This window comes from Orbicella franksi, chromosome 2, assembly GCF_964199315.1.
Source record: "Orbicella franksi chromosome 2, jaOrbFran1.1, whole genome shotgun sequence".
In the NCBI taxonomy this organism is placed as follows: domain Eukaryota; kingdom Metazoa; phylum Cnidaria; class Anthozoa; order Scleractinia; family Merulinidae; genus Orbicella; species Orbicella franksi.
This window is the reverse complement of record NC_138146.1, coordinates 21,832,179-21,860,086: the sequence shown is the minus strand read 5'-3', so window position 1 is coordinate 21,860,086 and position 27,908 is coordinate 21,832,179. Positions and strand designations below refer to the sequence as shown.

General features: G+C 39.2%; 1 protein-coding gene and 1 pseudogene across 1 annotated transcript in view; both read right to left on the bottom strand.

The window, feature by feature from the left end:
- Nucleotides 1–27,908, bottom strand: part of LOC145478642 (DENN domain-containing protein 5B-like) — a 37,146-nt gene that overhangs the window by 3,158 nt on the left and 6,080 nt on the right. The window contains exons 3-23 of the mRNA XM_081456736.1: nt 24,603–25,302; nt 23,435–23,622; nt 21,955–22,978; nt 21,409–21,489; nt 20,830–20,899; nt 20,523–20,604; nt 18,997–19,038; nt 17,952–18,056; nt 16,346–16,498; nt 15,807–15,915; nt 14,972–15,101; nt 13,784–13,843; nt 13,632–13,700; nt 13,025–13,146; nt 12,148–12,293; nt 11,456–11,507; nt 10,478–10,544; nt 10,275–10,372; nt 1,931–2,005; nt 1,111–1,193; nt 116–175 (exon numbers count right to left, since the gene is read on the bottom strand). Coding sequence (XP_081312862.1) covers nt 116–175; nt 1,111–1,193; nt 1,931–2,005; nt 10,275–10,372; nt 10,478–10,544; nt 11,456–11,507; nt 12,148–12,293; nt 13,025–13,146; nt 13,632–13,700; nt 13,784–13,843; nt 14,972–15,101; nt 15,807–15,915; nt 16,346–16,498; nt 17,952–18,056; nt 18,997–19,038; nt 20,523–20,604; nt 20,830–20,899; nt 21,409–21,489; nt 21,955–22,978; nt 23,435–23,622; nt 24,603–25,302 — 3,516 coding nt within the window. The remainder of the gene's footprint in view (nt 1–115; nt 176–1,110; nt 1,194–1,930; nt 2,006–10,274; nt 10,373–10,477; nt 10,545–11,455; nt 11,508–12,147; nt 12,294–13,024; nt 13,147–13,631; nt 13,701–13,783; nt 13,844–14,971; nt 15,102–15,806; nt 15,916–16,345; nt 16,499–17,951; nt 18,057–18,996; nt 19,039–20,522; nt 20,605–20,829; nt 20,900–21,408; nt 21,490–21,954; nt 22,979–23,434; nt 23,623–24,602; nt 25,303–27,908) is intronic.
- LOC145478661 (ras-related protein Rap1 pseudogene) lies at nt 2,013–7,352 on the bottom strand (annotated as a pseudogene).

Below are 27,908 nucleotides of genomic sequence, written 5' to 3'. Positions count from 1 at the left end.
AGGAACAAATAGTAAAGAGCGTTTAAATCCACACCCGTACATTAAAATGGCTTCAACAACGACAAGAAAGTGAACAGTGAGTACTTTTACACCAAAAATAATGCTAGAAATTTACCTGTTCTAAGGCTTGGCAAAGACCGCCCTCACCACACAACAAATATGTTAGATTCCCTCTCTGAAACAAGGCACAATTAGATGTAAAAGTGGTCAGAGTTTACAAACTTTCCCAGTAGTTGATAAGCATCACTTTTTCATGAGCCGAGAAATTCATACACATTTACGGACACCCACTAGTTTCCTAAGGTAGACGTTGTTCAAAGTCGCGTCCGGGTTCGTGACGTAATCTCTCCTCCTTTTAGAACAATATTGTGTGACGGTCACGCAATATTGTTCGAAAAAGAGGACAGATTGCGTCACGAGACCGGACGAATGCGGATTTCAAAAGGCTATTCAATGCGTCGTTGCATTAACAAGAAGATTGCTCTTGGCTTTAAAATTTCCATTTGGGTATGTTATCCTCTTCCTATGAGCATCTTCTCGCAGACGATAAATCGTATTCCCTTTCCATTTATTATTAGAAAGTACCGCGCCATTATACCCGATGGTCATTCGGCAGAACGTACGTTGTCACTGCTCTCTGATGCGCGTATTTATTGTTAACAGTAAAAAGTATAAGCAAAGCTAGTGACTTTAGAGACCCGCGTTTAACTCCAGGTCCTGAAGCTTCGCCAACGAGTATTACAGAGGAACCTCTCCTTATACTCACACTTCCATTATTAGCGGACAGTTCACTTGGTCATCAATACAGACACGGACACCCGGCTTTGCTCCTTTGGAGTCTTCTTAAAGAGGTTAATCGTACTTCTTTGAGAACACAGCACAGTGACTGAACTTTGAACAGTCGATCCGGAATCAAACGTTTCAATAAGTCGCACACAAAGCTGTATTCAGCTTCCCACCCACGATTAAGCTCTCAACTAGCTGAATTTGTCTTATAAAGATAAAGAGCATTTAAATTTATCACCACTGAGTTTCTTTAGGCAGGGCACAAAGTATGAAGATGCAGTGATTAAACAATCAGAAAAAATAAATGCCGGTATGCATACTTACCTCTTTCTCAGGCTTGTAGAAATGTTTCACAATATTGTTCACCGCATCAGCAACGCGCTCCTGTACTTCCGGGATACGTATTTCTATAAAGAAATCAAACCCACAAAATCACTACAACCTTAATCCTTCCTGTTTTTTACCAAGCTCAAAATACTAAAATCTCCTTACACATGGCCATTCATTTCATTTAATGCAAGTTCTAAGAATTTGTAGTTACATCAAGATAGCATCACCAAGTATCCCCCAACAACACTTTTCACAACCACAGAGTGTGTTAAGGGGTAGTGCATCATGTAAGCCTGCACAAAACATCCCCGGACCTTCTCTGAGATTCCACTAATTGTTTCTGCGCATCCTTACTGCGCAAGCAAATAATTCACACGCCATGATTTCTGTCCACGGGACATCGACTCCTGCCATCTTGCGGCTGCAAAGGCTGCAAGGCGCGTGAAACTATGGTCGCTAAATGCGAACTTGTTCTTTAAGGAACCTCACCAGTTGACTAAATTCACTTAATAGGTCCACTTAAACAATATTTGGCAGAGAACATTTCACTTCAAAGATCTAATTGCAATAGTTTTGGGCTTACAGACACTATGGCCTTATTCGCTAACGAAGCCCGATTTTCAGGTTTAGGGTGTTCTTCCGGTTATGTTCCCTCTAAGACAAAGTCGGTGGCCCCCCTTGTTTTTACATTACTGACATAAGTAACTCATCACCTTACAGTGGTAAAAGTCTCAGAAAAAATCAATGTTGGAAAATTTTCGCGCGAACGTCCTTAAAAGAACTAACAAGCGAGTGACAAAGCAAGGATCCTTACTTTCGCGGTTTTTCCTGGAAAGAACAGGTGAACGTCTTTGTGGAGACAAGCGGCAAACTTCTGCCAGGTTACGGTCTGTCAAACAGAGAACAAAGGAACAAACAGTATGAGTGGCAACCCATAACAACGAGCCGGGGCGGTTGTCAAAGTTGTATTTGTTGTTGTCAGTAGCTAAAAGCACAAAATTTATGACACCTGAAGCACTAAGCAAAAAGATATACTAAAAAAAAAACACTGGAACTCTAGCTCACTAAACGGCCGTTCTTATGGACGTTACAAAACAAAGAAAATTGTTGCGTGACAAACCAATTCAAGGCCGGTAGAGATTTTTTAGTAAAGGTCTCCGTGGCTCGTCACGCAATCTTTACTCGTTGCGCAAGAAAATTTAGATCACAATTTCACAGCAAGCTGTCCAAATAAACGTCAACTTAAAGAAAACCATTCAGTGGCTGATCATATTTCTTAAAAAAAGTCCCTTTTGGCCTTGTAAGATCAGTGACACTGGCGTGATTGTTGGTGGTGCAATTTCTCGGTAATGCCGTACTTCCTTCCGGTCATGAGCAAGTTTATAAACAAATCGGTCGACCCGTGATCCGAAAAGTCCCCAGTTTTGTTCCAGGTGAGTATTTCCGGCTTAATGGTAACGTGCCACTTTCCGAGAAAAGAGAATCTCATTCTTCGAAAAGGGAAAAGGGGAAAACCGGCTTGGCATTGCATGATATCTTACTTGTGAAAATGGTTACATAGATTATTTTTGACTATTGTAACCTATAATTAATCCCTTCCTGTACTGTGGGAAAAAATAATATCAGGCCGTGCGTGCGGCACAAAATGCAATTACATGCTCAATACGTAATCAATTTGTATCAAATTTGAACAGCAAAAAGGTCTTGGATACACCAGTCGTTTAAAAGCATAAAAATCATACCTCCTCGAATACAAGACTTGATTAAATTAAACCTTCCCTAAAATTTTTGCCACTTTTTCCTGTTACACTGCTAACGTCAAACCGTAGCCTAGGGATATACCCCAGCTAGAGGAGGAGTAATATATTTTTCAACGTTTTTCTTTTTTTGTTTTGAATGTTTTTTAATTCAAAAATAATACCTTTCAAATGGTTTATCGTATGTACGGTCTTTGGGTATATAATTACCATTTTTACTTTAACAAACATGTGGTCTTTCCCTCAGGACTAAGGCTCTCACCCTTCATTTTCTCAAGCGCCTTTAGAGCGATCCCATCCCATAAGTAAATGATAAGCTTCCCATCAGAGGAAAAAAACAAGGCTCTTTGTGTTAGTTTTAGCCAAGAACATTTCGAATTGATTGGAAAAGAATGAATAGGTATGCACGAGATTTCTTAATTAAAAAAAAAAAAAAATCACCTATTAAACGATAGACAAGGATAGAAAAGACAAGACTCAATGTTTCTTCTTATCCCCTCCCCCAATACTCGTACAGAAAAAACACCTTTGCTTTCTTTGGAAGTAACGCAAGAAAGGAAGACCACAGAAAAAGAAAAAGAAACAAAGCACCAATGAAACACATTTGCTCTCATATAATTTAATTTACTATTGTCTCATTTAAAATGTACAAACATTACAACGTAGCGATACCACTTAAATTAAATTGTAATTGCCTATATTTACAACTATTTACACGTGTCAAAAGTTTGCATGACATAAAATACTGTACAAATCTAAATAAAAACATATGTAGTAAAAGGGCATACGAATTGCATCATGCAATAAATATTTCCAATAAAAATAGTTTCAGACACTCAGCAAATCTAGAAATATGCTGACTTGAACTGACTTGCCGAGACCGGAATAAAACATGCCGTCACGGTCTAATAACGTGGGGCACCGGAAGTAACAATGTGCAAAAAATTGTACTAACGCTGCCCGAATCTGAATTTTTTTCACTTATTCTGAATAATCTTTGAGTGTTTTTTTTTCGGAAATTGTTGTTTCTAGAACGTCTCCCGTCCTTTACTGTTCTTTTGTTTTTTTTCCAATAAAAAGTAAGCTTACATTCCAAAGACTATTGGATATAAATTCATTAATCCTCTGCAGCCCACATCGAGGGCGCCAGGAAGGGCGTGATCGCCTTTTGACACAGGTTGCACAACTTTCATACAGCAATCAATCTGTTCTGTTACACGGGATATCGGATCCGGATCAGAGGCATAAGCTATGAACAAGTCCATCTTCTCACATACTAAAATCTTTGTGTGGCTCTACCTCCAAAATTCACAAGTTATCCAACGAGGTTCACCTTCCTTCCATTCAGGAAACCGCACAATCCGTCGCATTCCGTTTCTTTCCTTTGCTCTTTTTGCTCGACACAACGTTGCTATGGGCCAGCGCAATTTGCGCCATCAAAGCGGTGAAAACGCCACTAACGTTCATGTCATATTTGGCCGACGTCTCGGCTAATATACAGTTTTTCCCGCGCGACAGCGTCGAGGCAATCGCGTGGCTAACAATGCGTTTGTCCGTTCCTGACGTCAGATCGCACTTGTTTCCAACCAATACCATCGGAACGTCTTCGGTGCCTTTGGCCTCGTATATTTCTTGCTGCAGTTTCAGTGCCTCGTCAAGCGAAGCAGGGTCTTTTACCGAGTAAACGAGAATGAACGCTTCTCCGTACTGTAATGTCAGTCTTTTCATGGCGGGGAATTGATAAGATCCCGCCGTGTCTAACACTTGCAGCATGGCACTAACACCTCTTCTTAAGTGGATGGGTTTCTCGTACAAATCCTCCACCGTTGGATTGTAGTGATCCGAGAACTCGTTCTTCACAAAGCGCGTGACCAGGGATGTCTTTCCTACACCACCTGCTCCCAAGACAACCACGTTAAAAATGTTTCGGGGAAGCGGTAGCGTATCCACCGAATGTCGCCATTTCTCACCTTGCTTCTTGATTTTTGCTTTCATGCTTGTGGGGGTAAGGGCGCGAAATAACGACGCCACGATTGACAAAACAAACCACTCTACTGTAGCTCTGTTACTAGGTCTCACGTATCTCGTTGACTTGCGAGGTCGGATATTAACGCGGTAAAGCGTTGCATCCTGTATTTATAGGGTTTGTTAAAAAAATATCAGCTTGTCATCCCCGTATTTTTGGCAAGTGGTAATTCGACGACGGGAAAAACACTGAAAGGCTATGAAACGTTATACGTACAGAACAAAGGAGTCACAAACAAACCGCAGGCAAATAATGTGTAATCTGAGAGCAGACAGGATCGCAAATCAATTAAATTCGCGAATGGACATATTTAGAAACTGCTCAGAATTCTTTGTGGCTTAATTAATTTTAAATCACTCCCGAAAACGTGCAGAAATTTGCAAAGAAATTGGCTTGTTTCCTACAAGTAAAATACAAGCAACAAAACTTGACCGCTTAAACCTGGCACCTCGTGACACCTTCTTCCGCGTTTAATGACGTCAAAGTGACGTTTATGTTGGCTAGACTTTTTCTTCAGTTACCGGGCAAGCTTGTGCAAACTACCAGCATTGTCACTCTCGGAAAATTAAGCACCACAAAACATGATATCATTAGTGAAAAATCCACTGTAGACAGATGTTGCATTTAATGTTGGATATGAAAATGCATGGAACGGTGAGAAATATGCCATGATATTTGGCACTGATGTGCTGGCAGATAAGGAGCTTTTTGAGTCGAGATAAATTGTATTTTCCTATTCCGACTAACAACGTCCTCTTTTTTTCCCTCTTAGCGTCTGATTTAACAAAAGTCCCTTGGCTGTGTTAAATGAAACCGCCCTGCAATGAAACGTGGCTCGACCGTACGACGATGTGACACGCGTACTCGACTGACCGTAGATAGAAACGTCTATAACAGTGTTATAAGCCACCGCTTCAAAATACTTGTTGTATAATACTTGAAGGTCATACTACTGACTAAGAGAACATGCGAGGAATGATAATGTTGCCTCAAATCGACCCTAAAGAATGACAATTACTTGTAAATAGTCTACAAAATTTTGTTATCACACTAGAAAACCTTGACCAAATATTCAATACACACATTTTCCACCCTACACAATGACAGAAACTTGAACTTTGTTATTCAGTTTGTTGTCCTTGCGGGCAACTTTGCTCGTATCAGAATTGTTGGTAGCTGCTAAAGTGCATGATTTCGTTTTGTTTACACAGAGCTCTCTTTTCGTGGGATTTCGATGTCATTTAATTGGAATGGTTTTTTATGCTCACGCTTTGTGTCTGAGATTTCGCACGTTACTTTTTTGTGCATTCCAAATCGGAAGACTTTCTGTTCTACTAAGTTGAATTCGTTTGTGAATTAATGGAGAAGTTTACCCTTCATCATTTAATTCTTCTACAGAAACTCAAGAATATGAATTCCATGGTAATAGATGTCCAACAGTAGCAATTAAATAATGAAAGAATGAAGGATGCGAATGCAGCCATAACACTATACTGGAAAAATGACCTTAAAAATTTTTTCAGGTCATTTTTCCAGTAGTGTTATGGCTGCATTCGCATCCTTCATTCTTTCAGAAACTCAAGAGACAACTGACAACAATTTGAAGCGTTTTAGTAGTGTTACGATTAGAAAATGACAGGATATAATGAACAACTGAAAATGTTAGGCAGCTTTTGTAAAGAGAGCATAACTTGCGCTAAGGAATGCCACTTAGCAGATCAATAAGTAACTCGCGCCAAATTATTGATTATCCCACTTCAGTGCATGCGAACAACAGCCCCTAAACAACGTTGGGGTGTACATTTACATAGTCGAATTGATGTGTTCGTTGGAACGCGCTTGTGTACTATAAATAATAAATTTTTATTTCCTAATAAGGTGAGAATCGTTCGTTCTAAAAATAAGAATCACTTTTGTGCCGCAGGCAGTTAACGAGATAAGAACAAGACAGTCACTCAATTTCCCCGTTCAATCCCATTTGCTTGGAAAAAAATCGTCTTGGGGACGATTCTCTCTTGGGAAAGAAGCCCTTACCACTTGCGCTCCACACGTGTGGATACATTTGGGTAGACCGCTGTTAAGATACTAAAAAGCTACTGAAAGACACTTTGATTTCCTCCTGGTAAGGAAAACAAGGCTGGGACACATTTTCTTTATATGGCAAAGACACGCGGAACATAGCACCACCTTGCTGTTTCTTCTAGATAAAACGGTGTTTTACAAGTACGGCCTCCATTAATTCATGTGTATCAGAATGAAGTGTTTGATGTGACCGTCTTGGTAGCTCTTAAGGCTGGTTTGTAGTTGCGTATAGAGCTTAAACATAAGCATAAGCACATAAGGAACATACCAAGAGGCAGTAAGATGTTGATAATTAGCAGCTTATATTTGGAACAGGCCCTAAAAATAGGTGCTACTCTGCGTTTGGGTATGTTGCTTATGCCCATGCTGCTTATGCCCATGTTGCTTGTGCCTGTGCTTACGAGCGAGTTAAAACCAGCCTTTAGGGATAACGTAAATTTGAGTTGCGCTCATAAAAAAAGAGATTTTAGTGCTTTCCAAGGGATTCCGGTGAGTATTCCCGACACAAAATCCTACTATCGCCGGACATTTGCTTTAAACTAACAGAAATGACGGGAATGACAACCTTGATATCTAAACAAAAAATTGGTTAAACCATCTAACTCAATATAGAAATTAATTTCATCACTAAATCATTTAGCAAACAGGACATCATTTTTACTTCAGTTTCTCACAGGAACTCGTACGCGGACCGGAGCATGACGCATTTTAACGCAAATGTTTTCAGTATATTTCCATCCACGGTAACAGTCCTTAGAGATCATGTTTTCTAACTTCCTTCATCTAATTGAACTCTTACTATTTGTTTGTATCTTGTTTTTTGTGAGTGTGTGTTTTATTTTTTTTTCTCTTTGATTATGCATGTTGCAACCTAGGTAAAGCATATTTTTTCATCTACTCGACCATTCTGAGTAGTGTTTTTGCCTATTAAGATAACTGTTTTCATGCTGTTTTTTCTTGTCTCGTAACTCTGGCAAAATAAAATGTTGTTTTGTTGTTGTTACTAAGTTACTGGGATTTCCTGCGATCTAGACATATGTTTTTTGAAAGGAATACCACCAAAAATAGATAAGAACCCTTTTACACGTGTTATCGGCTTATGCGCATAAATAGAAATCTTAAATCACTATGTAAAACGCAGCTGTTAATAACAAAACAAGATCACTGCTTTTTTTTCACTGCTTTTGCTTTTTTTCATCCGTTCATATGCTACGATTCAGTTTTTCTTTTCTCTTTCACTAACCTCCCCTACTGCAGGTGATTCAAAATATGGAAACCAGGGCAGCGAAGTAGAACTTCTCTTTGGTAATCCACATTATCAGAACTACTATGAAAAGAAACGTTTTGCAAACATCACTGGCGAGGGCTGAAAATGCCAGTAAAAAGATTTGGGTTCACAGACTGTGCCTGGCACTGTTCGTGATATTTAAATGAAGGAACTACGTAATGGGTACAAAGATATCTTAAAAATTCTGATCTACACTTTTCGAGCCATCCTTCGCAAATAATTGTTAATAAGTTGTTCTTATTTGGTTCATTGTTACCCGTTTGCTTGTTTTCTCCCTTGGTAAAGTAAAATTTGAAGTTCTCTTCGATTTAAACGTAATTTTCCACTCCGCCATTCACGGTTTAGTATTTCGTCACATTGCATTCTTCTCGGTACACCGTGCTCTGCCTTAGAATTAGAACAAACAAAAATTATGTAATGTAAAGAAAACAGATATTAGATTTCAAACCAAACTTCAGTACGTACCTCCATTGTCAAGTTGATTTCAAAAGCTGTAGCTACAACAATTTGGCAAGAGTGTGGACCTCAGTGCCAGGTTACAACCACAAGGATCGAACTCGTGTAAGACAGTACGAACACATGACTTGTGTCAAATCACCACCCACATCTTCCGCTATTACAACAAAATTCGTGTCGTGAAAAAGAAGATAAAAGGAAAAAAGCAGGTCTCTCCTAAAGCTTGTGAACTTCAGCGGATGTAGAGATGGGCTGATTGTCAACACCTATGCAAGCAAAAGCTCGACTTGGTTTGGTAAAACAAAGAACTCTGTGACCGGCTGAAAAAATTGAAACGGAGGTACAAAGAAATTCTTTGATTTAGATTACTTAGACCGAACACATTCCTCGCCAAATTCGTTGACGTGTCCGGCTGAAATAACAAACAAGTCCGCTTTGACTTCTTACGATCTTATTATAAAACGCATGTTCTGGATGTTGCTCCAGCTTATGTGGATTATAATCACCGTTTGTTTACACTGGGCTTATAAGTACTTATTAGCTGCCTTAAAGGTCTAGAGACGTATATTAATTTGAAGACCTTCCGTTCACCATTTGCACGCAATAATAACCCGCAAAACCAGCCAAGTAACAGTCAAAACAGTAATAAACAGTCTTTGAAAACATTACATTCTTTAAGAGTTAAATCTGCTACTGGATTTCCAATAAGCCCGAGTTAAATTTTCTAACTTTATAAAACAAGAATGTCAAACTTTATACTTTAGCCATATTAACCTGCTCTTCGTTTTAAATCTAACTAAGTAATGGAATTACGAAACACAAAAAATGCCATCATCTAAGTAGGCTGCTAAAGAGTTTCTCTACATAGGTACAAAATAAGGTTCCTGGTTCACTCTGGGAGGGTAGGGATTAAATTACTTTTATCCTTTAGTCTTCATGTTGGAAGGGTGGCACATACAGAGGAACAATTAGAATACATTGTGTAAGGGCTACCGTAAAATGTAGCTTATTTCTATGTTAAAAGAATTTCTTTCGGGGTGGCTTACTATCGCAATTTTACAGCATACTTAAAGTCTTGCGCACTAGTCAATTAAACAAAATACTACCATACGAACGCTGATTGGTGAAAAGCCCGAAACAAAGAACACCTCACATACCAGGTAACTGTTCAAGTGCATTTTTGACATTCGACTTATCACGGAAAAACCATTCTACTTTGCGTTATCCATTTAAAAATTAATGGCGTAAATAAGAGGTGGCTAGATTTTTATGCCACCTATGACTATTGCTGATAAACGGAGCTCAGTCACGGCATTTTGAGCTATTTTTGTCACGTGAAAAATTCCCTCTAAATTGACGAACACCTGAAAATAGTAGTTTACTAAGAAAGAAAACACCAAAGAGATAACAATAGCCACGAAGGAACAGGGATGGTTAAAGATGGAGAAGATTAACACGGATTATAAACAACGAACTTGAAAAATTTAGGCTTAACTTTACAAGATGCACGAACTGTGACGTAGCTCCTTTAACACAGGCTAAATGTTACCTTCTTCATTCCCTTTGATCTTCATTAGCTCCGCCACAAGAAGCCTCTCTGTACTTCCGTCGTCCATGTTCTTCGCGAGCCAACGCCCACAAGAAAACCTGCCCAAGTCAACCAGAATCATGTTAACATGGAAACATGTAACAGACTTTTCTTCCACGAGCCAAGTGATGGGTATCCCAGGAGTCATAAAGAACCATGCTCACCTGTAAATATGTGACGTCACTTCGTTTTTGATGATGATTTGTTCTATGAACCAACCTGGGCTGTAACCTGAAATGAACGGGAAAAGTGATTGAAGTGAATTAAATTGACTTTTAGTTACCTTTGCTTCAGGTTATGGAAATGGAAGGGTGATTCAAAGTAGGGTTAAGACGGCGCCGGAGCTTATCCCGGGTTCTATAGCATGCAGCGATTAGGAGTATTTCTACCCCCCTCTCCTCCCCACTACATGGCTGGCGTGCTAAACCAACACAAGGTTCTCCTCCCAAAGAAAAACAACAACAAACAAACATTCAGTTTGCCGGTACCCATTTACACAACTGGATGGAGCGGGGCACTGTCAGAGTGTTCAACATCTCGTCTAAGAAAACAACACAATGAGCTCAACCCGGGAAATCGCGCCGCCCCTCAAATTTTAGGTATAAACGTGCGTTCTTCAAGGAAATAAACCGTCTTCTCGCTGGTTCCCATACATTGCTCTCGCACTATTTGGGACCATTTGAAAAGACGCCATATGTAGCGCAGTATCTCATAGGTAATCAACGTCTACATTCTCAAAGCCTCAATGCTAGGCTTTGTATTGGTATTTGAGGCAAATGATAGGCTAATCACTGTGGGCTGTGACAAGGATTTCAAGTGAAGCTAAGTGAACAAGGTTAAATGCAAAATTAATACCGTCTCTAGATCTCACTCTGTTTGACGCTGCAAAGTGAGATCTCCCTTCCGCTTGGCCGTAGGAGATCTGGGTTCAATATAGACACTACTGTATTCTACAGCCGAGTACAGGCAAGTCCGGTTCCTAAACTCGACCAGACGCGAATGATCTCAGTATATCAAGATTATCAACATTATACATCGGGAAGTTGGTGCAGCACTTAAACGCTTACAATCAGTTCTAACCATAATACTGAAGGTAGATAAGAGACTGCAAATATGGCAAATGTTTTATCTTTATGTCTTACCTGTGTTATCGTGTCCTATTCTGAGAGTCGTCAAAACTCCCAAGTTTGCGTGCTGTAGACAAAGAAACATCGAAGACTTCACTGGACAGTTATGGAGAAGATAGTTAATTCAATCTTCTGTGAAAAAATATTCATCACAATCTGATCTTTTTCCATGGTAGTGGGTTCTGAACAGAAATTTTTGTACGGCATAGTGATATGAATGAATCACAAGTACAATGGTATTTTTTACGATAACTGCAGAATTTCTCGCGCGCTCATTGGCTAAGCGGACAGACACATAAATTTATAATTTATGCGATGCGTCAACGAGCGAGAGCGGACAATTTGTTATCGTAAAAAACAAACTGACGTCAGTTTTTCATGCGTCTGTCCTGTTATCGACAATGAATTTCGTCGTAACATTGTCAAAGCAGTCTGCAGATCCACAGCTACTTTGACAATGTCATGACGAAATTCATAATCAATAACAGGTCAGACGCTTGAAAAACTGACGTCAATTTGTTCAATCATACTGTTATCATAAAGGGAGATGCCAAACCCATAATCTGACAAAAACCTAGCTTTCTAACCTATCAAAACAAGTAGCTACAATTGCAGAATCGTATGTGTGACAATTTCCAAGTCAAAACTGCACTTCGTACCAAAAAGGAGTCAATGCTTTGTTTTCTAAACGTTGTGAAGTTCCTCACCTGAAATCTGAACTCGTTCTCATTCTTGGGTATGTTCATCACACCTGTGTCTGTAATGCTTCCAGCAAGGGTCATCCATGACTGTGCTGTGGTGGTACCACCACCCAACTGCTTCCCGGTCTTAATCACCACTTTGTATGTAATGGCTGCGTAAATACGCGCGAAGACAGTACTTTAAAATAGCTCATCTTGAAAAATTTAGCCAAAGTTTGTAGTTCTTAATCCGTCTCCATACAGCTGTAGTCCCGAAACTTAGCCCACTTTATCTTTTTTTTTTTGTTTTAACTATCTGATGTTTTTCTCCTTTGGTATATCATAATTTCAACGCTGCCTTTGATATGAAGATCAATTTCAAAATCACAAAAAAGATGGCTTTACATGTCCATGTATATACACGTCGTAAGGTAGCTCCTTAAGACATTAAGAAACGACACAATTTGTATGTACCTTCAATTGCAAAAGATTTTTCTGATAAACATTATACGACAGGAGACAAATAGGAGACGTGAAGGCCGTCAATGTATTCCAGACGGTTTATATGAAGATAAATTTAAGAGATAGAATGCAACTTCGCGAAAAGAGAACGACGAAGACTGCATTGTCGGAAAACAAGCTTCATGTGTCTGCAGTCTGAGTGCAGCGCATCCAAACAGGGGCAATGATCTCATTGAGGATACAGTACACCTTTGCTTCACACGCTTTATACGCTCAAATACATCACACGCATGAAAACCATTTACAATACTCGAATCTTTATGTTCTAATACAGGTGGTTTCCCCCACGAATCCTGTCCTCCTGGGTCTTTCTCAGGATAGCATACCCCTCTTCGACAGCAAACACTGACACAACGTGAAGAAAACTAAACAAAATACTGACCTGTGTTCTGAAAACCATTTGTAAAGCAAAAGAAGTCGACGGCGTTGAGTGAAAGAAGATGATATAAAAACTGCTCCTTTTCCTCTTCTGTCCGCAAGAAGGCGTAATCTTTATATCTCTCCCTGTTACAGAAGAAGTGGATGATCACAGAACTATCAGTATTAGGACTAGACCACGATCAGTTCTTTTTCCCCTCTATAATCTTAAGGTCTATTCGAATTCTCTGTCTACAATGTTTTTTTCTAGTAATCTTTGAAGTTTTGCCTTGCACAAAGCGTTGCGATACCCAGGATCTTTCATCTTCACAACCCTCTCGTCCTAGGAAGAATGAAGACCCTGGGAACAAAGCTGAGAGCGGGGGAATACTCAAGACGGAGGTTGCTGCCCTACACAGGGTGGGTATCTTAGGTTTTCTCTGTTCTGCTCTCAGCAGCACCCCTACCCCAAACAACTCAACCATGGGATAAGGACACCCCCCTGATTCAAGGTTGAGTGTTTTGCTGGTTTTCGATGGGTTTTAACCATTCACGGTCCCGTGCTGATCAGCTCTCTGATTAATTTGATTGGCAGTCATCGGAAGAGCACTCTACAAGACACATTTCCTCACCTGAGAAGATCTGTATTTGTAAGAACTTGTTTCAGGTGCTTGGAGAGCACTTTCTTCTCTAGAGCCAATCTACAACGTGAAATGTAAGACAATCATATTGTTAAATACAACTCAGCTGAGAGAAATGATATGGATCACTCATTTGTGCTCACCTGATCCATGCTCGGGCATGTCCAACGTCTGTCTTGATTTCTGCCATACCCTGCACGTGACTAACCAAACAAAATCTAAGTTATCAAAGAGAAACACAATATATAACATCCAAGCTACATAAATTACAATATATTTTTTTAACAATATTACACGTGATGTGAGACTACAGAGACACAGAGAGAACGAAAAGCAGGCCACAGAAGCTAAAGCTGCATAGCTGTAGCGGTTTAGTTAGTCGGGGTAGACTAAGCCGCCAGCTACGCAGGTTAGCTGAGGTGTAAACCGCAATGTCCGAGTGCATTGTACTGTTTGATCCTTGGAGTGGGTACTTTACAGGTTGCCCAACAAATTTCTAGCACTATGATAGAAATGTTCATAACTTTTGTATTTCACGGCAGAAAGAGTAGCTGGAAGCAGTATTAACTCCAAGAGCTGGAGAGTGTAGAGTACTAGTGGAACAGAGCAAAGTTCACAGCAGTAAACCACATGAGGTTGTGCATATTGTTGACGCCCCATGCTCCAGTGAATGATGAGAAGCTGCTGTATGACAGTTATATCAAAAGATCTAAGAAGACACAGATCAAGTGGTGCGAGTTTGAAAAATGGGCAGGGTCGTTGTGTTATGTACTAGTTGAAGACAATTCACTCTCACAGTGCCTCTATTTACTTAGGAGAATCACTGGCTACCGGCAAATTGTTGGTACAGCCTGACAGAATGCTGTCAGGGAATAACCTGCAGTGGACTTCACTAGCATTGTAGACCCTTCATGCATCTCTCCTCTGCAGAGGCCTCTTTCGTGCTACTGTATCTTGACCAATCAGGCTGACAGTTTGGAGGCTGAGGAGAATCCACCTTCCTGTTCTCTAGAGAGTCTCTGCAGAGGAGTGAGCCTTCATGCTATGGAAACCACAGTAAGCAATTGCCTGATATGATATAGTTACACTTAAACCTTTTAACTTGACACAACACTCCACATTCAGGGGTTTCATTAACATTTTCAGTGTGAGGGCAACTGGTTTTCATAGGCGGGCAAAATATTTTGAACTGGACTTCTTTATAAGAGAAACTTTCCACCAGAAGGTCAAACCAGGTGGGCAAAATCATCCTCATGGCCAGTCAATTTGCCTGGTGCCTAGCACTAAATGAAACTCCCGCACATTGATCATGTTGTTTTAAAGTGGTATACCTCATGTCAGCCAACACAGAGCTGATAGTGTTCTGCTGTTGAGACAGCTGAATGGACTGCAACATGTTTGAGATGTCAGGTGATGTACATCTCCTTCCCATTTGACTCTGTTTGTCTGTTTCCTTAATGGCTGAAAAACCACACAAATAAACAAATAAAATTAAATTAAATTGCAGTCAAACCTCCTTTTATAGTCACCCCCTTAAAACAAAAAGAAAATGTAAATCCTAGAGGCACACAGCAATGTATCTATGCAAGGAAGGTTAAAAAATGCAGTTTGTATGCAGCTGGGAATTTATTACCAAAAAACCCAAAAATCCGACTTTGCACCATTTGGGATGTTTTTAAGCTTGCTTTGGATAGAGTTCCCAAATTTATGGCCAAAGGACTCATTTTTTGAAAAATATGGTCAAGTGATGTAAGTCTCTGCTTTTGAGCAGTGTGTGACTGAGCCAATTCAAGTGTCTGACTGGGGGGTGTCTGTTACGGTAACTAGGAGAGTTGTACTACATCAACTGAAAATGTCTAAGAGGCTTAACAGCTATTGGCTGTGAGAGCTAAGTGTGTATAAAATGGGGTGATAAATTATGCAGATCATATCATGTCTGAACTTAGGGTTCAAAACAGAACTAACCAATCATTAAGACAAGAAGGAGGATGTTAATAATAATTATTAAAAGTATACGTTAAAAACAAAATCTGGAAGGAGAGGCAGCCCTACTCCTTCACAAACAGACCCTTCCCTTTCACAACCTTCCCTTAACAATCATTACATCAAGCTGCTTCATTGCAGGGTTAATTACAGAGCTCTGTCTGTGTGTCAACAGTGTTATACCTGCTTGGGGTGATAAACTGTTGGTATCTTGACTATATGAAGGATCGTCTTCTATCTCTTCACATTCAAGTTGGAAAGTTAACAAGTGTGACCACACTGCTGACTTACCCTGCATGGTACAAAACAACAGGAATTTCTCATCAGACCAACTTAGAACTGGTAAATTATAATCAGCAATTAGCCCTACAAAGAAATATACCTAACATAATCCAGAGAAAAGATCTTTAGACTTGTAATAAATAATACCAAATCCACAACATCTTATTGTGCTCAACTACTTAGGACAGGCTCAGTAAACACTTTCAAGTGGCTAGTCTGATTCTCAGTTTGGGCGGGTGAATTAGGATTATCCCACCCCTTTAACCTCTGAACAGTGAACTGAGGAGGGAAGGGGAGGAAGCCTGCAGGGTGGGCGGGTGCAGGGTGGGCAGAGGGCCAGTTAAAAGTAAAACAAGATAGGCACAAGTAACATCTTTTCATTTATCAGAGATACAAGTACACCACATGAGCAATAAGCAACATTGTTCATAGCAGTATACCTCTCTCGTTTGCAGTCCATGGCTCCAAACCCTTTCCAGTAGATCACACAAGCTGGCTATTAATGTATTCTCCTCCACTCCTGAGACATTAGCATCAGAATGTCCAAGATCAACTGCCTCCTGTCCCATCTTCTGCACCAGAATTTTCTTTGTCTAGTCAGAATAAAAATCAATAATAAAAATAGTTTGTTCTTTCATATGGTCTGGATCACAGGCTGGGCGAGAGGTAATCTTCTTGTCACTGTATGTATCAACAAGATTTGTTGGCAACTTGGTGTATATTAATCAGGCATAAACATTACTGAAAAATTCTTATCCTCAGTAGACTACGAGTAGTCCCTCTTTAGCTTAGTCTGTTGTGCATAACATGAAAGAAAACTGCGAGAAAATAATGGCCGCATGAAATCCTGGGGGCGAGGAGCACACAAAAGGAGGGACTACCACCTAAGCAAGAGAGTTTGAATAACGCGTTGCTCTCACAACGCAAGAATATGATTGGCTTATGTTAGTAGCATTGACAACATGTTGTCAACATTTGAGATATGTGTGACATCTTGCAGGAATGTTTATCTCGCTTTCCGACAATAGAAAGCTTTGGAACCGGAGCGAATCAAGCGTTTGAATTGTGCTTCGCAAACCGTCATGTTCTTGTGATTCTGCCAACAGGCTTTGGAAAGTTTTAAATTTATCAAGTGTTTTGTTTGGCAAAGAATTCTGCCTCAAACCCGACTGCAAGCGTGTTAGTGATTTTGCCGCTCAACAGCATCGTCCAAGAACAATTCAGAGAATACAAATTCTCTGAACTTGGCCTAGCTTTCTGCCATCCATTTGAAAGACTGAACTGGACTTTCACTTGAAACCGGACTTTCACCTGAAACTTTCCGCTGCTATCATCAAACATTTCACCACAGTTGGATGATCTCCTATTTCAAATATACATAATGTAAATTCTCAGTTGAAGTTCTGCATATGAAATTTTTGCAATGGCTTTTAGATTTACACTTACAGACAGCAAAAATTGTTACAAGATGCCTCCTTTGCCTTCTTTGTAAAACTTCTTTCGCAGTTTCACTGAACGAACACTGAACGAGAGGTATACTTCTCACAGCATGTTTTTGCCTTGCTACTTGAAGAGTAGAGCAAAGCAATTTTATTCAGGATATCTCCCAGGGTTATTGACTACAGGCGATAATAAGAGGATGTCAAGATGAGAAATCCTACACCGAGCAATCACCCGGCCGGGAAAGGTTAAACTCCCGGGCTTAGGTGGTTGTCCCTCCTTTCACGTGCTCCTCGCCCCCAGAATTTTGCACGGCCATTTTTTTCTTGCAGTTTTCTTTCGCGTCACACACAACAGACTAAGCAAAAGAGGGACTACTCATGGTTTATATCCTCAGTTTCTGAGCATTTTCTTTCTTTCAAAATTCATGTTGAACATCCCCATCACTTTTACATGCCATACTATCATCCTATCTCACGACAGGGAGAAATCCTTTACTTATGAGATTGTGTCACTAAACATTCTCGACTGACATTATAGATTGTGCAACCCTGCAGGAGTAAACAGGATAACTTTGAAACTAATTTCAATCATAACTGCCATTACCTTCTGTCTGCATTCCTTTAACAGTTTCTCAATGAATCCTGTTTGAGGCTCAAGTCCCATGTCTCCAAACTGAGAACTTTTGGCTTTTGTCTCCTGCAGGTATTTCTAAAAGGAAGACCAACAGGGAATAATCACAGAGTTTGTGGGGTTTGTTCCTCAGAGCCTCATGGTAAGGTCTATTGTTTTAGACTGAATTTTAATTTATTGAAATTGGTCTATTGTAAGGATGTGTGTCAAAAAAACAATTACATTGAAAATCCCGTACTGTTTAGGTCACTTAAAATATACTTCGCACTTAATACTTTTTTCACATTTTAGCGAAGAAATATATGCAGATTTTGAGGTACTTTGATTTGGGTTAACATTAATATTGATGAAAAATGAAATGGGACCCCTTGATGTCCAAACGTTCAAGTGTGAACCTTTCAAGCTTCCAATACTATCTTTAGAGTAAAGACTGTCAGACTACCATTTAAAGGCACACAGTCATGTGAGTGTTTGACATAAATCACGTCTTAAATTGTAGCCTATTGTCACAGTGGTTAATCAGAAAATGACTGACCAGCTATCAATTAAAATAAATTCTACAACTCATAAGTACTATCCTTCATCTATGTGTATGTAACATGTCATGACACAACTTCTCAGTGACACAAGCAAGGTCTGACATAAAGCTTAAGAAAAGAAGAAACACCTAGTAAATTGATTTCCACAGATACTAAAGTGCTTTAAGTTGTCAACTGAACCAATGCTGTAAGTGATGTGAAGAGTAACAAATTATTTCCAATTCACAGCTACAATCAGATAGATCTCAAATAACATTATCTGCTTGCTGTTTTTTGCCACAGCAAAGCTTCAGTTACATGAACATAGAAGCAGAATATATGACATTTTTGTTGCACATTGCCCTTGCATGATCACAAAAATTACATCCAAGCGTTTAGGAATGCAGAGTTAAAAAGACAAGAAGCACAGAGTATTTATGAAGCAACACTATTGTAGTACAGTGAGGCAAGAGTTTGACATACATGTACATGTAACATACCTTCATTTTTGATGCTAGTATATCTCTCATCTTCTTTCCATTCTAAACATGTCAAATGAATCAGATAAGTTATCATCTCCACTTTTCAAGCACTTCATTTTTATTGTGTCTGGAAGTTCTCTATTTCACAAACAATGGCCCAAAATGTTGCTTATGTTAAGCAGTACTGAAATGAATTTTCACTTTGAAAAATATTAATCTACAGACATCTCTCTTCTGAATATAATTTAACAATATCAGGTCAACATTAATGACCTTCTGATATGATATTGAGCATTCCTGTATTATATGTCACCACACCCACTGAAAACCAATATCTATCCTTGTAACGCAATCAGTATGTATCAAACTTACTTTATACGGGGTGGCTGTAACTAACATCACATTATTCAGCATATTTGTCAGAAACCAAACCAAAATGTGAGCTCTAGATACATACATCTGAGCTGAATGTGCTTTCAAATCATTAAATCATAAAAAATATAAAATAATGTTCTTAATTTGAAAATTATTTTAATACAGCTCAGCATGAATCAAATTCTTGAAATGCTCTTGTGCCCAGCAGGCCATTCAACATTGATTCCCTGTTACTTGCATATGTACTTGCGTGATTTGTATCAAAGTATTGCATGACAATAAACTTGACACATTTGGTTGGCTCAGCTACCAGCCGGAAAATAATATTTGTTTGAGTTGTACACATGAGTATGAAATGTTTGTGGAGGTAAGGAGAATTGTGACAATTACTGACCTTTAGAAGTATCTAAACCCTAGGTATATGAATAAATATTAAATATTATTTTACTTTTGGTTTACAAAAATAATTGGAGAAAAAGTATTGTCATATGAATACAGGTCATAGCTTGTAAACTTCCACCCGCAATAACTATTCCTAAATGATTATAGTCTTGTCACTTGATAGCTAAGCTAAATGTTGAGCTGGAGAAAGTATACGTTTAGCTCTTTACTAATTAGCTGTCCTTAAATGTTGAAAAAAAAATGCACTATTCCATGTACCTCGGAAAAGCATATTTTCATTCCATTAAATACAGTCAACTCTTGCCTTTCGGACACCCCGCTATTATGGACGCTCACTATTATGGACAATATCCAGATCCCCAGCAAAAGCTATAGAGGTTTGACTGGAAATGACTCCCACTGTTACGGAATTGTGGACACTTTTGTGGTACCAAAATGACAATTTTATTGTTTCGACTCTTGATGAGGCAGACACCAGGTACTTCAATATAACATGATTATGTAAAATTACAGTCTGCTGTTCATCATTTGTCAAAATACACTTCAAAAGACTTCTGGAATGTTTATTTTGACATCAATTCTTTTTCTGTCTGCACAATAGTCCTTGCTTCACAGACATTGTCTATGTTATTTATTGCATGTTAAGGACACTTTTTATCTCACACCTCCCTACTATGAACTCTCATTATTAGGGATTTTAAACGACGTCCCTGAGCGCGTCCGCTATAACAAGAGTTGACTGTACATTGCAAGTAAATGTTTCAAACCTGAGGGGAATTAAGAGAAAGATGTTCAGATTGCTGTTGTTGGCGACTCTTTTTTCTCCAGTTCACTTTAGAGTGATGACCACTGATAAAATTAAAAAACAAAATAATAATATCACTTACTATAAATCGCTGTGTAAAATAAAAGAAATAACTGACCTTAGTCAATTTATGTGCTTTATGTATAAGCTTGTTACATATGTACCATCTAACATCAGCTCTAAGGAAATTCATTATTAATTTTAATTAATGTTAAACATTATTTCTTATCACCTAATTATTAGTAAGAATTAAAATAAAAACTATTTACCTCTTGGTATTTGGTCCATCGCATAAAATCTCTGTGTTCAAGGTCATAAAGTATCCACTACCATTCACTCCTGTAAGAGACCAGTCCTCTATTATTAATAGACTGTACAAAGTCGACTAAACAATGAAGTCAGTAAACAATAGAATCACATTAATGTAAGACCAAAGTCACTGTCAATCTATCAAACATGAGGCCCATAAAATAATTGAAAATTGCTTTACTTACTAGGCATTTGGCTAATATCAGGGGTGGCTAGTATCAGGGGGAGATCTAGGGGGAGGGTGTAGGGGTGTGCACCCCCCTTCCCACCGAGATGAAGCCTTCTTCTTCGTATTCACTTTTCAAATTTGTTCTCTCCAGTCAGTTACGCCATTCCTTAGTGGTGCACACCCAAACAAAAATCTTGGATCTGCCCCTGAATATTACACTATAAATTTAATCTTTCCTCTCTCTCATTAGTTTCAACTTTATGACCCAAGCTTTATTACAAGCAGACTTATCTTTTTAATCACTGGAGATTACTGGCACTAAATACAAGTGTTGGTAGTGATTTGGTGAATAGAAGATATCACGACCCACCTTTCTTGTCCGAGAGCTGTAGCTGATGAGGTTGGGTTGCCATATAATCAACAGAGTTGGAACGTCGCAAGAGCACTTGGACTAAAGAAAGAGTAAACACAACATTCAGTGATGCACTTAACTGTGAATGCCATCAGTTGTTATACTTATAGGCTCAAGAATGCCACCAGGGTATTAGCTGTTCTCGCCCAGTCTCTAAAGAAATCAGTTATCCCCTGGCTTTCTCAGCAAGTAATTATGTTCATTGTAATCCTCCCTTTATCCAGACACTCAAGAGTTCAGTAATCCAGTTATTGGATCAAGAAACACACCTTACTCATTCAAAGCAAAGGTCTTTCTTTCCAGTAAATTTTGCAATTCTCACATACTGACTAATGTTTTTTTTCTTTTATTTGAGTTCTGAAAGGTTTACATGTATACTGAACAGTGTTTGTGTGAAAGAAACAAAGGTTGACTTGTTAGACTTTTATACACTCAGTGAGAAAACAGCTCCCAGGAAATAAAGTACACATGCATCATATACATGGCCAGCCTATCCGTACTCACTTGCATTATTGAGGGTCATGCATTTCTCATAAGATGGTGACCGAGTGACCCCAAGTCTTGTTTTCAATCCGAGCACACGTTGATGAAACACAGCTAACCTAGGATCAGGGCCTTCCCACTTTTCCATTATTTTCGTATCAATGAAGCTCGCAAACATCTGTGTCTCAGTAAATGGGGAAAGAAAAGGAAGATATTGCTCTGGTTGGTCAGAAAGGAAAGAAGCTTTATCAAAGTTCTGCATTTGCTCTCTGTTTGATGTCCAATCTTCCCTGAGGTCTTGCTGCGGCTGAATAACGAATTTTTCATACCCCAGCAAAAGCTGCGTAAATCGATTTGCAAAGATTTCTCTGACAGCAGTGTTCAATTCATTCTCATGCTGTTGTCTCCGTGAGATTTCTTTTGCTTCATCACCCAGAATATACTCATTCTCATTGACAGCAAATTGTTGAAGTTGAGTATCAGATAAAGACTTTTCCAAGTTTGATGCAACGGTTGAAATTGGGGCCATTATGCCTGTTCTCTCTGCAATTGCTGCGATTGCTTGTAGTCTGGGATTTTTTGCAACATCCAAACAAGTAGAGGATTTAGATTTAGGTACTTTAGGTTCAGTTGAAGACCTCCGTGCCTTCGCTCTGTGAGACCTTTTTGGTGAGTCCTTGTGTTTAATTTTCTTTGCTTCTAGAGCAGGTGACCCTGAACTGGGTGATCCTGAGAGAGGTGACCTTGAGGAAGGTGACCTGGAGCGAGGTGATGCCCGTGGAGACCCAGAATTGCTTCCAGTTTCATAATCAGAGCTGCCATTAGCAGTTTGAGAGAAACTGTAGTCTTGTGGAACTTCTAAAGAGTTTTCTAAGCTGTTTGTTCCACTTCCTGGTCGAATCTCATTGTCTTGAGGTATGTACACATTAAATGTTTTAACAATATCATTGAGTTCTTTAATCAACTCCTGCTCATCTGGAAATACAGGGAGATCCTCTGGTGTTGTTACTGTGCAGTTATCTATGTCTACTAAGCAGAGGGAAGCCTGTGAAAGTAATAATAAGACAACTTTTAAAATAAAATGATTGCAACTGGAAGCAAAATCTAGGGGAAGCCAGTCGCACCGAGATAATTTTCAGTCTTAGATTCTTTTGACCTGATATTAGAATCTCAGAAGCATTACATTTATGATGCGTAGCAAAGTCTCCTTTTTTATGTTTCACTTGTCTCCATCTCAGTCTTTGACTTGTACAAGGGTCTTTGCATCTCGGTTGAGTCTCAGTTTTTTCCATTATAGACCCCTGAACCTACCTGATTTCTAACATCTTAAAGTTTACAAATAAAATAAGTCTCAATACAAGCTTTGAGGTAGCTTATCAATCTGGTACACACAACATAAGTTTCCAATATCTCCTTGCAGCTCAAAGCAACAATTGCCATTTCAAAATATAATCTTATTCTATTGCTATGGAATAAACCAAAGTTACAACAATAAATGTACCTCGGATGGGAGAGCAAGATTCTCTTTGTCCTCTGCAGAAGCACAAAATATTCCCATTAAAAATGGCACTGGTGCATCCAGGAAGTGAGAAAGAGCGGCAGGTAGAATTGGAACATACACATGTTGCCAAATGAATGGAAAAAGAATGGTTGTCACACTCTCTGCCACCAGCATGAACTTGTGGAAATCTGTTTAAAGAGGAATTGAAAAGTTTAGGGCCTTCTCGTGGAAAAGCCCATGATCAATAAATTTTGTTTTGGTTATTTCAAAGTGTTTTCCACTGCTGACTTTAACTATAATAATAATAATAATAATAATAATAATAATAATAATAATAATAATAATAATTATTATTATTATTATAATAATAATATTTAGTGAGGGAATCCAACTCGCCAAAGGCGGTTTTCAGCGGAGCCCTCCTAAATAAAAATCACCTAAAAATGACATAAATAAGAGTTACCTAAAAAATTACTACAAGCTAACATAAATAAGAGTAAAAAGAGTTCGCATTAGTTAAAAAGTTAAAATTCTAAAGATTAAAATTAGCTAAAATCATTCAAAAAAGTTTAACATTGTTAAAAGTTAAATTGTTAGACAAATCAATGTTTACATGTTGCCTGCAACACTGGCATAATGCTTACCAAGTAATCAAATTTGCTGGGACAAGGGCAGGGAAGGCTTGTAAACTTTCTAAAAGTCCTTTTCAATAATACTTCCCTAGGTGGTTGAACACATCGCTCACACTTGTAACTTCCTTGCTAACTTGATGACCACCCTTGCGCTTTGCTTAGGGGCAATGATTAAGCAAAGGACTAAGTAAAGGCCAGCTTGTGGCATGTCTAGGGAGGCTTAGTGTACATGTAGGAGTGAGGCCGCAACCCTCTATGGTTTTTGACTCTAAGATGGCTGCCAGATAATCCAAGCAAAATTAGCCATCAGGAGGAACAATTATCAAAACATACATTAATTATTTATTATTATGCCTGGTGGTTAATGCACATCCTGATCCCAGGTAGACAATGATTGATCTCTCTTTTATCTTGATCCATCAGGCTTGATGTAGAGAAAAAGGCTTGGCTCCCAGAGGGATTGGAAATACTGTAAAGAACCGTTACTATTTGCTTTTTTTATTCTTATGTCTAGATAAACCCCATAACTTACTCACCACTAGATAAAAGAAGAATTTGTTGTTCCAGTAGAGTGCATGTAAACAGCTTCACAACATTCTCAACACCAAGCAAAGTAAAGAGCTCTTTGAATGAGTAATCAAACAGAGGAAGCTCATTCACACCAGGTCTCTGACAAGTGATACTCAATTCACAGGAATTAAATCTCATTGTTTTTCCAGCTGGTGGAAGCGGCACCTCAAACAATAGGTTGTAAATGTATGATTCTAAAGGAAGTGGTAGATTTTCTTCATTCTGTACTGCATAGTACATCTGCTCTAGGAAACCCTTTCCAGCAGAGATAAATGGCAGTGGCATTATGATGCAAATTGATTTTGATACTAGAAGAGCGTCCTTACTAAGGTCAAAGGACTTTTTGTTCGAGATATTACTCATGTCAGAGCTTGTGTTTAAATGTTCACTATAACTTGAAGTTTCCACAGAACCAGTGCTGTTGGTAGTTATAAAAACTGGAGATTTAGAGCGAGATCTTGATTCAGCAATTGCTAACTCAGCATCGTGCATGGCCTGCAGTGTGTCCATAGCTTTACAGATCTGAGGGTCTTTAACAGCTTCATAGAAAGTGAGCGCGCAACCATAAACCCTTGAGCCATCTTCTCGAGTGATGAGGAAGGAGTGGAAATGTGGTTCATGTTGTTCAGTTTCCTTTTTAAATGTCAGTCCTTGAGGTAAACAGAGCTACAAAAAGAAACAGATCTTGTATGTAAGACATTACACAGTAAAATCAGAAAAGTAGAATTTATACAAATTATATTATTTATCAAATGTAATTTTGTCAGGAGGTTATCAGGCAATTTAAATGGAAGTGACATGAAAAATTTGAGTTTTACAAATATTAAACTAAGTACTGTAGGTAATTATCTCTATGGTTTAATCTACAGTTAGTAGCACTTAAGTTATTGGTTTAGGCACAATTATCATGTCAAAGTGAAATCATAGTGTACTCAGGAGACAATATTAATTTACTTGTACATGTAATAAGTGTCATTGTCACTAGGGACCAGGCAGGGTCCACGGATCGAGGTCGGCCGATTCCCTCCAAACTCTTAGCATTTTTTCCCTATCAGATAAGATAACGACCGGTGGTATTTTTAGTAAAATAAAATAAATTTCATAGAATTTAGACCACCCCCCTAGTTTTTGGTGCTATTTTGGTCACTTGAGACGGGAAATTTAAGTAAACTTCCACGAACGATTTTACGTACTTTGCATCAGCCTTATTCATTTATACGAACTGTGCATACTTCCCAGCCTATAAACAGCTCACATCTCCAATATAAACTAATTTGGTTAAAAATAACTTGCTTTGGAGTGGTTCCAAATATCATCACTTAGAGGCTATCGTGGGTAAGAAGAATTTTGGCAATTTTTAAAGCTGGTTTTCTCTAAAGTGCGGCAGTTTATTTCCAGATCAAAACTATTTTTTATTAGTCTGTCTTAAAGTCTTTAAAAATACGCAAACTCTCATTTGGCAAGTTAAAATCCTGTCACGTGAACTTTCTCACGACTTTAACCTACTTTCCCAATTTGCATAATTGTAATTTTTCCCGGAAATGTTTCACGCTTGAGTAATTTGTGACACATTCCAGGTATTTAAGAGGAACACATTACTTTTTCAGATTAGTACAGCGGCTTTGCATAGTATACTTCATCGGAGCATTTTGCGAAACTCTTTGAAATATGGAGCGGTTCTGATTTTTGGTAGACGTACACTTCAGGAAGAATAATTTTCCATTCCTTATCTTATCATCTGGAGACAGCTGTAGTCGATTCTTTACACTGATCCAATTCAGCTGATGTTACTGTTTGCGGTATGAATGTTACTTTGACTTGCTCGTTCAGTTATCCTGATTCTGCCTGTAGTTTGGAGGGCACGGGGTCGCATATTGTACCCCTGTTGGCATGTAAGTTAGACATAACCGCACATCTATTAGGCCTGGGAGTGAGCTCAGGGCAACAGCGAACTGGAGACGAAAAAGTTAATGAGGTTGACCTGATCCTGAATAGAGCTGGATACTTTGTTGCAACCGAAAACGAGAAAATATCAATGACAATATGCCCGAGACATAGAAAAAAATTAACTACAGACTAGGCTGGCAGAAAGAGCAACACATGCTTGTATCCAACAAGTCATCGAGGACCGCGGAAAACTATAAAGAAACCGCGCCGCGTAAACGCCAACTTGTCAGAAGAAATTTATCAATTTCACCATGCCACAGTTCCCATCGGCTCGGGTAAGTGCAAACTGAGTGCAGCCAGACCGCAGCCATAATCCTCAGAATTGCGGGGTGGGCTTGACTGGTAAATACAAACGAAAACTTTATTTCGAAGGTGCGTATTTTACTTTGTGCTTGTTCATATGGGCAGTACATAAATTTTAGTTTTTATTGGAATATGCCAAGGGAAGGAAGCCAGACGTAATCCCATGCAATTGTTTTTTGTATTTGAATGAGCTTTTAGCTTTTAGTCGACTCGTTTAAATATACAAAGGCATTGCTCGATTCTGTTGCATTGACTCATATCCTTATAAATTATCCTTATACCGTTTGTGAGGAGAGCACAATGCCAGCCACGGCGTGTGCAGAGGTCTCAGGCACTGGTGAGGGGTCAGAGACAGTCTCTTTGCAGTCACATTCGTCCCAAGCCTCGCTACCAGAAGAAGAGATTAGTATATGGGTTGATGAGATGGAGGAACAAAACAGCAAACGGCAGAAATTAAACGAAGCTGTCCACAGCATATCAGGTGGCCGGTACAGCCCTGTAATGTCCACCCTGAACACGACCTGGGACGATGTCTCTGACACCCAGCAGCGATATTACATCCGCAAAGCTAAAGAGACTATAGCGACCTCATTGTCTGTCATCACTCCCGGCCAAGAAGAACTGGTTTGGAAGGCGTTACAAACGGAGGTACATTTGGATCCAAACAGAGACAACCAAGGAAAGCGCAAGCGTTTTGATCCCAACTCTGGTCTTGTCGACATTTTAGTCAAGGCCTATGGGCAAGCAGGTCATTGGCAAACAAAGGGACAGATCCTCTCCCTCTTTGCAGACGACAGACGACAGCTTCAAGAGATGATCCCTGGGCTCTCCAAATGGCGCATTGATCAAGCTCGCCAGCATGCAACAGAAGCCGGATAAGGCCAACCGCTCCCCGAAATTCCTAGTTTCCGTACAAGAATTGAGCGTGAAAAGGTGGATCATTTCATTGAATATATCTCCAATCCAGAATTTGTCCAGGGCGTGGCGTTCGGGACAAAAACTCTCAAGCTTGACTCGGGAGA